Genomic DNA, 12930 nt, shown 5'->3' with positions numbered 1-12930 from the left:
TTTGCCACTGGCAGAGCCCCTCTGCTACCTAATTCTTGCCTTTGAGGGCTAATCGGAGCACCTGGCACCCTTGGTGAGGCTGGTTCCCTGGGGGAGCCCGAAGGGGAGCCTGTGTCCTTGGCTGTCCCAGATAATACTCTCCCCGATACTGGCACGCTTGGCAACAAACACCTATTGAGTGCTTGTTGTGTGCCAGGGGCTGGTCAAAACCCCTTTTCATGTATTAAAGGAGCATTAACTCATTTAATTCTCACATCAACTATAAGAGGAAGGCTATTTGATGGGGGGGGGATTGGCTTTTTAAAATATTTATTTTCTTTATTTTCTTTATTTCTCTGGCTGTGTCAGGTCTTGGTTGTGGCATGTGGGATCTTCACTGAGGCGTGCGGGATCTTTTGTTGCAGCACGTGGGCTCTCTAGTTGAGGCGCGCGGGCTCAGTAGTTGCCCCGTGGCATGTGGGATCTTAGTTCCCCGACCAGGGATCCAACCCGCATCCCCTTCATTGGAAGGCAGATTCTTTACCACTGGACCACCAGGGAAGTCCCGGGATTGACGTTGTTTTAAAGCCTGTTCTTCAAAGGCTTTTTAAAAAGCAGTTTTAGGTTGACAGTAAAATCGAGAGGAAGATACAGACTTTCCTTCTATCCCTTGCCCCACACGTGCATAGCCTCCCCCATTTTCAACATTACTTACCATGATGGTACATTTTTTTTGCAAAGATGAACCTAAAGTGAAGCATCGTAGTCACCTAAAGTCCATAGTTTTCCTTGGGGCTCACTCTTGGTGTACATTCTGTGGGTTTGGACACACGTATAATGATATATACCTATTAGCATAATATCATACATAGTGGTATCATGTCCTAAAATTCCTCTGTGCTCTGCCTATTCATTCCCTACCAGCCCTGTAACCACTGAGCTTTTTATTGTCTGCATAGTTCTTCCAGAATAGTTGGAATCATACAATATGTAGTGTTTTTCAGATTGGCTTCTTTCACTTAGTAATATGCATTTAAGGTTCCTCAATGTCTTTTTTTTTTTTTTAATTTATTTATTTTTGCTGTGTTGGGTCTTCGTCTCTGTGCGAGGGCTTTCTCTAGTTGCGGCAAGCGGGGGCCACTCTTCATCGCGGTGCACGGGCCTTTCACTGTCGCGGCCTCTCTTGTTGCGGAGCACAGGCTCCGGACGCGCAGGCTCAGCGGCCATGGCTCACAGGCCTAGTTGCTCCGCGGCATGTGGGATCCTCCCAGACCAGGGCTCGAACCCGTGTCCCCCGCATTAGCAGGCAGATTCTCAACCACTGCACCACCAGGGAAGCCCCAATGTCTTTTTTTAAAGAACTGAACAATATTCCATCGTCTGGAGATATCACAGTTTATGTGTCCACTCATCTACTGAAGGATATCTTGGTTGCTTCCAAGGTTTGGCAATTTTAAATAAAGCTACTATAAACATCCATGCACAAGCTTTTGTGTGGACATAAGTTCTCAACTCCTTTTGGTAAATACCGAGGAGTGAGATTGCTGGATCATATGGTAAGGGTATGTTTAGTTTTTGTTTTTTTTTTTTTGTGGTACGCGGGCCTCTCACTGCTGTGGCCTCTCCCGTTGCGGAGCACAGGCTCCTGACGCGCAGGCTCAGCGGCCATGGCTCACGGGCCCAGCCGCTCCGCGGCATGTGGGATCCTCCCGGACCGGGGCACGAACCCGCGTCCCCTGCATCGGCAGGCGGACTCTCAACCACTGCGCCACCAGGGAAGCCTGAGTATGTTTAATTTTATAAGAAGCTGTCAAACAGTCTTGCAAAGTGGCTGTGTTAGTTTGCATTCTCACCAACAGTGAATGGGAGTTCTGTTGCTCCACATCCTTGTCAGCATTTGGTATTGTCTGTGTTCTGGATTTTGGCCATTCTCATAGGTGTGTAGTGTTAAGGAAGCTATTATTGAGTATTTTAGAAAAGAGGAAACTGAGGCACAGAGAGGTTACATAACTTGCCCAAGATCATGCAGTAAGTAGCAGAGTCAGGTTCCAACCCTGGGTGATGTGACACTCAAGCTGGGGCGATTCTCCGTCACCGCTACTGACCAGTGAGCCGCACTGGTCACTGGTATGGCCCCTTTCATTCTCTCACAGCCCTGTGAGGCAGGGACTCAGGTGGCCCTCATCTACTGAAAGTGAACTGTTGCCCAGGCCACATGGCTTGAAGAAAAAGCCAGGATTTGAACTCTGCCCTGCTGGTCCTGGGTCGGGGCACCAGACCTCAGCTCTGCTGGTGGGAAGCTGGCGCTCAGGGCACCCTCTCCTCCCTGGGCACCTCTGAGTGAAGGTTTAGGGTCATAGCAGCTCCCAGGTGGGGAGATGGAGCTGTGTTCTGATCTGGAAGCAGCAAAGGGTGTCTTCCCACTGTCCGTGAGCACTGGGTAGACCGTCTGTTTAAAAATTTTTAAAAGAGCACTTTATTGTTTTTTGCAATATCTTCCAGGGGCTGCCCATCCCTCTTAGAGTAAAATCCCCAAGCCCTCTAGTGGCCGGCAAGGCCCTTTGTGAAGTGCATCCCTGGGTCCCCACTGTCCCATGCTGTGCCTGGCCCCCCAACCGTCAGGCACTGCCCCCTCACTGCCATCCAGATGGCCCCGCGTGGGCCCACCTCAGGGCCTTGCCCTCGACTCTCCCCTCAAGAGCTCCCTGTGTTACCTCGTCACCTCCTGATGCTTATGTGTTGATTGTCTTTATTATCTGTCTCCCCACCACTAGAATGGGGGCAAGTGCATTACCTGCTTAGCTCCCCACAGAATCCCCGCCTGGCACACAGTACATGCTCGATAAATGGTCTATTGGATTTTTTAAAATTTTGGTTGGACTCCCTTCCCCATGCAGACCCCATCCTGGGCCCCTCTCCTCTATGATACAGTCTAGGATTCAAGCTACTTGCCTTGTTGCTAGACCAGCAGGAGAAATCACAGCAAATGACACATTCAAGAGCCAGATACTTGGGGCTGGCGCCCCCTGGGGTCTGTTAGCCTTCCGGGAGCTGGACCATCTAGAGCTGGGATGGGTCTGGGCATCCACAGCCCCTCCCCAGCCCTGGTTCTGGGAGTCAGGGAGAGCTGGCCTGGGGTGTACTGGGGGCATGTGGACTCCTGCAGGAGGACACGGTGTGCAGGGTTGCTGACTGGCCGTGGCTCTCCTTGCAGAGGAAGGCATCAACCATGAGTGTAAGCTGTGCAACCAGATGTTCGACTCCCCGGCCAAGCTCCTCTGTCACCTCATCGAGCACAGCTTCGAGGGCATGGGCGGCACCTTCAAATGTCCCGTGTGCTTCACAGGTAAGTGTGCCCGGTGGGGAGCACGTGGGGAGAGGGAAGGGACCCAGGGGCCCGGCCGCTTCAATCCCTGGCCCTCAGCATGTGGCCCAACGTGGCCCCGGAGCTCACGGGGAAGCCCCGAGGGATCCGCAGCCCTACTGCTCCGCCTGCCTCCACGTAGAGCTGACCCCGGCCCTTCCTGTCTTCCCTCTCTGCTGTCTCCTCTTCGGCAGCGTGGGTTCCTAGCCCTCCTCCCACCCCTGCCGTCAACTGCTACCACGCTTTTTCCCACCCAGCCTTGCCGTTCCTTGCAGTTGGCCCTTCGCGGTCCCCAGGCTCGTCTCTGAGCTCTGTCCAGCACCAGTGGGGTTCCCGCTTCGCACACCTCCTGTCTCCCCCTCCTCCCTGGCCTGTCCCAGCCCCTGCTTCATCCGTGCTCCAGGCTGGAAGGGTCAAGGGCAGCTCTGCTGGCCAAGTCCCCAGCCCCCAGACTGGCTGCCGGCCCAGGCGAGTGGCTGTCCCGGCCTGAGGCGAGTCTCAGGGGCTCTGCCGGCCCCCCTCCTGCTGCCCAGATGGCAGCCGGTGTGCGTGGGGGAGGCTGGCCTTCCCCTGCCTCTCCCTGACATCTGTCGTCTGCCACGGCGGGAAGCCCACCCTGGGGAGGGCGCCTGGCAGGAGGGGATCTCTGAAGTGCTCACCTCCCAGACACACAGCTGCTTCAGGGCCACCTCCTGTGTGCGCCCAGGGTCCGGACCACATGGAGGATACAGCCACCGGGAGGCCGGGGCTGTGACCTGCTCTGCGACAGGCCCGAGGAAGGGGCTCCGCAGCGGGGGGAGTCCCCGCACGCTCACACTCCTCTGGGGTTCCCAGGAGTCTTGGCACACACTGGTGCCTCTTCCCTCTCAATCCCTCCACCTCAGGAGCCCCCACCCATCTGTTACCATCCCACTCTGTGAGCTGGGTCGGGGGCTGGCACCAAGGGGCCTCAGTTGCCAGGTCTGCCCATCCAGGACACGGGCCCCCCTGTGTGGAGATCCGAGGATGCTGACAACCTCAGCAAGATGAGTGATTCCTGCTAATTGAGTGCCTTCCTGTACTAGACACTGTGCTGAGCTTATTTAAATCAAATCTCAGCTCTGCCACCTGCAGAGTGAGACCTAGGACAAGTCACAATGTTCCCAGTGCCTCAGTTTTCTCTTCTATAAAATGGGGATAATAGCAGTGCCCGCCTTACAGGCCTGTGTGTATTCAAGGAGCCCACATTTGGAAGATATCTGGCAAATGGCGATGATGAAGACGATGACATTCATTGGGCTAATTATGTGCCAGGCCATCTTTTAAGCGTTTTGCAAGTATTAACCCATTTGATCCTCCCAGCCACCCAGTGAACTACTTACTTTAGTGATCCTCATTTTTCAGGAAATGAAGCCCAGAGAGGTTAAGTGACTTGTCCAGTGTTGCACAGCCTATAAGTGGCAGAGTTCAGCTTCACTGGCTTGAGCCCTCTCTAGCGTGCGCCAACAGTGTTTCCAGTAGCCCATTGCTTGGCCGCCGTGTCCATGCCTGGGTGATCCCTACTTGGGAGTGGTGTGGAGCAGCTGCTCTGGTTGGCCGGGCCCGTGTCCCCAGTGTCTGGCCCCCTGATGGCCATGTCCATGTCCATGTCCAGTTTTCGTCCAGGCCAACAAGTTGCAGCAGCACATCTTTGCTGTGCACGGACAGGAGGACAAGATCTACGACTGCTCGCAGTGCCCACAGAAGTTCTTCTTCCAGACCGAGCTGCAGGTGAGTGCCCTTGCCCGCTGCACACACCCATCCTGGGGCTCTCTGGGGCTCCCATTGGCACTGAGGGTCTTGGGGTGAATCCATGATGGTGGGATCTTGTACTCATCACCACCCCAGCCGCAAAACCAACAGGCCCTGGACTTGTGCTTGTGGGTCTGGAGCCAGTGGCTGCCCTCCTGGCTGGCTGGTATGGGGTATGGCTTCCTGGCCTCACTGGCCCAGCGTTCTCAGGAGAGCTGGACCATAGCAGCTGAGCCTGGAGCCAGAGTCGGAACGGTTAACATTTGTGCTGTTTCCGTTGCAAGTCCCTTCCCCTCTCAGGGATTTCATTTCCCCACTGGTATTACATGACGATGTTCCACTGAACTTTGGATCTATGGCTGGTGGCCCGTGTGGCTTGCATGGCTGAGTCCTGGGGCCGCGTGTGGCCGGAAGCTGGATCTGGGATCTTGGAACCTCCAACATGCCCAGGAAAGCTAGAAAAGTGAGAGCAATGGATACCGGTTGGGCCCCAACTCAGAGGAAGGGATACTTGCCAGTGGTCCTGAGGCTGATGTGGCCCTCAGATGGGGCACCACAGCCCTACAGCTCCCTCAGCCCCCCATCCAGGGCCTGCAGTAGCTGAGAGGGCCCTTGGGAAAGGAAGCGGCTGTGGTGGGCTTCCCAGGGCTCCTGTAGCCCACTCCCCTCGGCATCCCATGGGCCCCTTCCCACCTGTTACTGGTTTTTGGGGACCCAGATCTGTGTGCAGGTGAAACCACCTTCTCACGTGCTGGTTTTTGCAAGAAACTCTTTTAACACTGGAGAGGTGACATGCTGTCACAGAAATACCACACACACACACACACACACACACCATCAAACACACACTGCACACACAAAGGAAAGTTCCACACACACAGTCCCTATGCATACACACAGAGACATCATTTTCAGAGTACCACCACACACACACAGCATAACACCACACCCCCAAAGAAGTAACACTCAGGCGTCCACAGAAGTACCACATGTACACACAGACACGCCGGAATATCACACAGTAGGGATAACACTGTTTTCAGCTGGGATGCGGGTTAGGTTCTGCTGCAGGAACAAACATCCTTTAGCCCTGTCTTCAAGTAACAAGGACTTATATGTTGCTTGTGTTATGTATCAGGTGGCTGGGGAGGAACTCTGCTCACGACAGTCAGTGACCTGGGCCGATGGCGGGTTCATCTCCTCTCATGTTTGCATGGTCACCGAAGCAGGGAAGGGAGGGGGTGGCGATCGCAGACCGCTCTCAAAGCTTCACTGGGAAGCGACCCACATCTCGCTCCCACGTTGTCTTGGCCAGAGCCCTTCAGGTGGCCATGCCCAACGTCACAGGGGCGAGGGAGGGAATCCCCCAATGACTGGAAGGAGAGGAGAGCTGGCGTTCCTCACAGCCCCACCCCCAAGGACTAGCGCACACTGTGGCCCACCAGGTGTGTCCGCCCACCCCGTACACCTTGCCTGCACCCCCATGCAGGTGCTGATGCTGCATTCAGCTGCGTGTTTCAAGGCTGCAGCCACAGCAGAGTCGCTGGAGGGCAGCAGTGGTGGCCCTCTTCTGGGACTGAAGGGGTGTAGCCATGCCTGTTGCAGGGTAGCCCGCTTCACTGCGCTATAACCCATGCACTCAGCCAGGCCTGGACCCATCCTGTCTGCACGGCTGCTGACAACTCTCACCCAGAGGAAGTGAAAACAGGCCCACAGAGGGCACAGGAGGGATTCACCATCCGACAGTCAGGGTCCTGTTCCCATGGGCTGGTCCCGGGCCTGGGCCAGGCAGACAGAGCGGACAGGCCTGGCCTCTGACCTTGAACTGCACCAGGTGGATGGCTGGAAAGCCCATTTCTTTTCACTCTTCGGGCAGCCCCTCTGAGTTCCTGTAAGTCCTGTACCTCTCACACAACGTTCATTCCATCTCAGTGTGGGACAGAGTTATGGACCCAGGCCCAGAGAGGGGGTTCTGCTACGAAATGACCAGCAGCAAGGTAGTGACTGCACCCAGGGCCCACTGCTGTCTCCCCATCGATCCACCAACTGAGTGCGTACCTCTGTGCTGAGGCCTGTGAGGGAACAGCTAACTGCCCTCTCATTTGACCAAGGGGACTGGTGCCAGCCCTGATCGGCATCTGTCCAGGAAGCCTTGCTCGTGCACGGGCTATGCACCCTTCACCCTGTCTCCACCTGCCTTACCAGCCTGACCTAGCTACCAAAATGGGCTCCAAGTCCCCAGACAACTGAAGCTTTTTATAGCCCAACATGGCAGGCCGCTTTTAAACGCACGAGCTCATATAAGCTATGATTCACTTAAACTTCGGGCTCGCTCAGCCCTCTGGTCCCCCCACGTTGTCCTGGATGCCAAGAGAGGGATGACTGCTCTCCTTGTTGGCTTTGAGGTTTTGCCCAGAGAAACTTCCCAGTCCTGCCTTTTTCAAGCTTTGTCAGCATCCCTGTGCCGGAGGCCTAGCTCGTGATGCACAGGTGGAGGTAGCTGTGGTTTCAAGCCAGATCTTGCTTCGGCTGCACCCACCTGGGGCTGCAGACGTCCCAGACACCAGAATGGTGTGTGTAAGCTGATGATTCCCTGGGTCACCCCATCAACCTTTAAGGCAGATCCTCAGATGCCAAGAACCTCACTAAATTATAGCCTTAACGAGTCACTATTTTCTGCAATTAATGATTTTAATTACAGACCATTTAAATATGGAAGTGTTGTAGCAATGCCAAATCTATGCAAATAATGGCTATCGTTAAGTAACTTGAGGAACAATTTTCTGGTTTTTTGAGAGAAGGGTTTTTCAGGCCTTGAAAATTTCATCGTCCTCACGCTGAAGCTGGGGCTGGCAGACGAGTGAGTTATTTCCCTAGAGTGACATGTGGGGGCTTGGGGGGGTGCAACAGGAGACAGGGCCTGGCCCTTGCTGGGGCCCTGAGTGGCTCTCCGGTTTGTATGTCAGGTAGGTCCAGTGGGGAGACTCAGGGCAGCTAACGTTTGCAGGCACAAGTGGCTGTGGGCTGAGAGGTCTTGAGAAGATGTGAAATTTAAGATTGCTCTCACTGCAGGAGCTGACTTCCTGCTGTGGATATAGAGGTAATAGAGGCAGGAATGGGCCCTGGAAGGCCTGGCCTGTGTCAGAGTGATACGCCTGCCTGCAAAGGGAGTGCTCTCTTAAGGTGCATTAATACGAGTTGTCAGAAAGAGGGAGGTGCGGGTCCTGTTTGATTCTGAGTTTACCTGGCTCTGCCCAGAGACTGAGATTAATTTAAAGAACTTTGGACAAACCAGGGCACATTCATTGATTAGGTGCATGAGAGGGAATTCAAGTTGCTCTTTATTTGTTCAAAGCATGTAGATAGAGGGCCCATTACGTACAGACACTAGATCTAGGAACTGACAAGACAGTGGTGAGCGAGACAGAGAAACACCCATAGGGCCTACATTCTGGAGGGATTGATAGACACTTTCCAATAGTGGTCAATGACATGAAGAAAATAAAACCAGGTAATAGGCTAGAGCATAATGGGAGCGAGGTTGGTTACAGTGGTCAGGGAGGGCCTCTCTGAGGAGGTGGCATTTGAGCTGAGGTCTGGAAGGTGAGAGGGAGAGAGTGTGTGGAAGAGAGGCATGAGTGCAAAGGCCCTGTGGCCAGTGCAAGCCAGGTGTGTGGCTGGAACAACAGAAGGTGACAATTGGCTGAAGCACAGTGAGTGGGTGGGGGGTGTGAAGGGGGCCGGTGGGTGGAGGCAAGGTCACGGCAAGGTTCATAGGACAGCAAAGCTCTTTGGATTTTGTCCCCATTGTGATGGGAAACCGCGCATCACAATGGGAAGACATATTATCTGATTTACGGCCCTGAGCCCAAATTGAGAGACACTGACTGTTAAGAGAATGAAAAGTCCCAGGCAGGGAGAAGATATTTGCAAATCACATATTTGATAAAGGACTTGTATCCGGAGCATATTTTTTAAAAACTCTCAAAACTTGATAATGAGAGGGGAAATCAACCAAAAAAAAGGAGCAAAAAATTTCAACACTTCACCAAAGAAGACATATAGGTGTTCAGCATCGTTAGTAATTAGGGAAGAGCAAATGAAAACCATGATGTAATGCCATTATACACCTGGTAGAATGACTAAAACAAAAGCAAAAAACCGACGAGTGCCAGCCAGGGCATGGAGGTTCAGTTGGAACTCTCCTGCATTGCTGGGGAAATGCAAAATGGTACAGCCGTGTGGCAAAATAGTTTTTGAGTTTCTTACAACGTTAAACATACAGTTAACCTATGACATAGCAATCCTACTGCTGGGTGTTTATTCCAGAGAACTGAAAACGTGCTCATCCAGAAACCTCTACATGAATGATGGTAGAGCTTTATTTATAATGGCCCCAAACTGGAAACCGCCCCCCCCAATGGTCCCTTCCCTGGTAAATGAACAGACAGATGTATTTACATTCATACCATGGACTACTACTTGGCAATAAAATGCAACTGCTCATACAGACAACAACATGCGTGAATGGTAAATGGCAAGTGAAAGGAACCAGGCTCAAAAGGCTCCATACTGTGTGGTTCTATGTACATGATGTTCTGGAAAAATGCCGAAATACTGGAATAGAAAACAGACCAGTAATTGCCAGGGGCTGGGGGTAGGGAGAAGAAATAGGGAAGCCTGAACAAGATTCGTCTAAACACACACACAAATGCACACACAAAGACATATACACCCCACTCAGCCCAGGCAGGGTGCTAGGCTCCGGGCATGCAGCTTGGTTTCAAGGAGCTTTCAGGGGGCTAGTTCACCAGGAGAAGACATGGCTGGATTGTGGGGGGAACGTGGGGACAGTCGTCTTCAAGTGTTTGTTTGTTGAAAGTATTTATTTTATTTATTTATTTTTGGCTGCGTTGGGTCTTCGTTGCTGCGCATGGGTTTCTCTAGTTGCGACGAGCAGGGGCTGCTCTTAGTTGCGGTGCACAGGCTTCTCACTGCGGTGGCTTCTCTTGTTGTGGAGCAGTGGGTCCTGGCACGTGGGTTCAGTAGTTGTGGCACGTGGGTTCAGTAGTTGCGGCTCACGGGCTCTAGCACGCAGGCTCAGTAGTTGTGGCGCACAGGCTTAGTTGCTCCGCGGCATGTGGGATCTTCCCGGAGGGAAGCCGTGTCCCACACGTGTTCGAACCCGTGTCCCCTGCATTGGCAGGCGGATTCTTAACTACTGAGCCACCAGGGAAGCCCTTCAAGTGTTTTAAGCTCTGCTGGGATGAGGGGGTCCTCAGCGTGCTTCCAGTGGCCCCCAGACTTCCGGTAGTGGGCGGAGACTCGGGACGTGGATCTTCTTCTCTGACAGTCAGACTCAGGCATCACTCTCTGGGGATATAGCTCAAGCAAGATGGGATTTAACTTGTAGGGACACAGGCGTGGCTTTGGATGCCAGGAGCAGGAAGTGTCGAGTTTTCAGCTGTCCAGTTCCCAGGAACCAAGTGCTCTTTGTCAAGGCAGGGACCTTCTGCCTCTGCCCCTTTCTGGCTCGTGTCGTGTTCTCTCTCTGCAGCCTGACTCTCTGGGCTCCTCTATACGAGGAGGAAGGTGGCCAGCACTGCTGCAGCTCCTGTCGTTTCTGCTGAGACAGACACACCTGGGTATTTCAACAGGTGTGTCTTTAGTGTGGGGATGTCGTTACACAAGTAGCCGGCAGCAACACCCAGCTCACCCAGAAATGGTGACTGTGGGTAACAGTCGGTGTGCAGGCAACAGGTTCTAGGTCCCTGGAGTGGGAATCTGATGGTTGCGCTCAGGTCAGCTGTCCAAACCTGCTCCAGTGAGCTGTGGCCCTAGGTGGGGCCACTCAATGCCAACCGTCAGGGGAAGGGGAGCACGGCTGGTAGACACCACAGATAGCCACTACGTGGGAAAACTGTCTACACGTGGAAGAAATGGAAGGTGGTGAAGTCCCTGTCAGTAGAGGTGTGCAAACAGAGCCCTTGTCTGAAACGCTGCAGAGGGAGAGAGAGGCTGCGAGCACAGTCTTTGTGAGAACGGCTCTGCATTTAAAGCCTTGCTCCATCATTCATCAGCTGTGGGTCTCAGTTTCTTTATCTGTAAAATGGAGTATTAATTGTTCCTACCTCATGGTCGTGTCATAAAACCCTTGGCACAGTGGGTGGCACGTAGGAAGAGCTTGGTTATTACTAACACCTACCTGTTTTTATTATCATTTACTATTATTATTAGCATTGTTGTTATCATTAGTAGTAGTATATTACTAGCATTAGCCATTTTAAGATCAGAAGACTTTTTAGGGTCCCCTCCATTTGGGGTTTGCTGTGATTTCATGATTTCTGGCCTGAGTTGGAACAAAGTGAGATTCTAAATCCTTCCTTCTGTGGCACCCAGCCAAGTCTCAAGGCCATGGGCACTGGAGGCCCCCAATGGGGCATGGGAGGTGCTGGGTGCAGAGCAGTGAGGCAAGGGGGAAAGGGCACGGAGTGGGGGTCAGAGACTGGGGCTTGAAGTCCCCCTTTCTACATGTTTCCGAGCGCCTTTGTCCCAGGCCTTTTCTCTGGACCCCATTTTCCTTAGCTGTGCCCGGGCTCGGTGGAGGGAGGTATGCAAATTTGGTTGGGGACGTGAGACAACCCTGTAAACCACAGACCCCGAAAATGTCAGGGCTGTTGGCCTTGCATTTCCAGCCTCAGGCCTCAGCAGATGAAGGCCCAGGGCCCTGTGGGCCCCTTGCCAGGGGTTAGCTGACCTGAGGGGAGGGAATGGCTCTGCCTGCCCAGTCCAGCTGTCTTTGAATCCCCGTGGATTCAATCCCACAGACACTGGCAGGGATGGCATCGCCTTCTCTCCTTCCCAACAGCCTCACTGCATCCCATTCTTCATTATCGCCGAGGGAAGCCATGAGGGGGCACGCCGATTCCCAGCCATACGTGGCTGGCCTGTGACAGGCGGACAAGCTCCTCCCGAAACCGGACAAGAAGTAGTTATAACGGCCACCACCCTGGGTGGATCCCTAGTGTGGGCCGGGTCCTGTCTTAAGCATTTTGTGTGGATTGCCTCAACACAATCCCGTGAAGTAGGCACTCTTATTCCCATTTACAGATATGGAAACTGAGACCCTCAGAGGTTGAGTGATTTGCCCAGGGTCACTTGCAAATGGCAGAGCCACATGCAAAGCCAAATTGTCTTCGCCACCAAGGCAAACAGAAACCCTCCGAAGTTTAAATGAATTGCCATTTATATGAGCTAATAGATTTAAATGAGACCTGCGGTGCTGAACTATAAAAAGCCTGTGTCAGGGGAACCGGAAACGATTTTAGTAGTTGGGCCAAGCAGGTAGCACAAATAGCGGTAACGGGGGATGCAAAAGAAACTCCTTGCGGGTGGACCCAGGCAGAAGCGCCCTGGGGACCGTTATGCGGAGCCAGGCCTGTAGCCGTGTTCGTAAGGCTGGAGCTTGAGGCCAGGAACCTGCAACTTTTCTTGCAAGGAGCAAGGGGGTCAGTTCAGCTCAGGCCAGGCTTGGGGAGAGGAGGAAGGATGGGGTCCAGTCGTGGAGACAGGAACCTCAGAAGACCTCACGCTTCCTGGCGCTGCCACCTTCCCACCTATGGCAGCTTTGCCGGGTGCTGTCACAGGAGGCTGAGCCAGAGAAAGGTCTCTTGGTGGTGGAACATCTGGCATCCTGCAGACCTCTGTGACAGGGCTGGGCTGAGCGCGGGGAGCAGCGGGCCTGCCCCGTGCCCTGGAATCTAGACTCCCTCATCGACAAAGCAAGGGGCCGCAGGAAGCGCATCCGGAGCCGGCCT

The 12930-nt window shown here is 53.6% G+C and overlaps 1 protein-coding gene across 1 annotated transcript in view; it reads left to right on the top strand.

Moving 5' to 3' along the window:
• The window catches only part of ZNF423 (zinc finger protein 423), a 222523-nt gene that overhangs the window by 188156 nt on the left and 21437 nt on the right, over positions 1–12930 (top strand). Inside the window, exons 4-5 of the mRNA XM_022555198.3 lie at positions 3194–3325; positions 4977–5092. Coding sequence (XP_022410906.1) covers positions 3194–3325; positions 4977–5092 — 248 coding nt within the window. The remainder of the gene's footprint in view (positions 1–3193; positions 3326–4976; positions 5093–12930) is intronic.

The sequence above is a fragment of the Delphinapterus leucas genome, chromosome 20 (genome assembly GCF_059928025.1).
Source record: "Delphinapterus leucas isolate spDelLeu-1000000601 "Yukka" chromosome 20, BTC_Dleu_Yukka2, whole genome shotgun sequence".
In the NCBI taxonomy this organism is placed as follows: domain Eukaryota; kingdom Metazoa; phylum Chordata; class Mammalia; order Artiodactyla; family Monodontidae; genus Delphinapterus; species Delphinapterus leucas.
The sequence above is the reverse complement of the archived record's forward strand: the minus strand, read 5'-3'. Positions and strand labels throughout refer to the sequence as shown.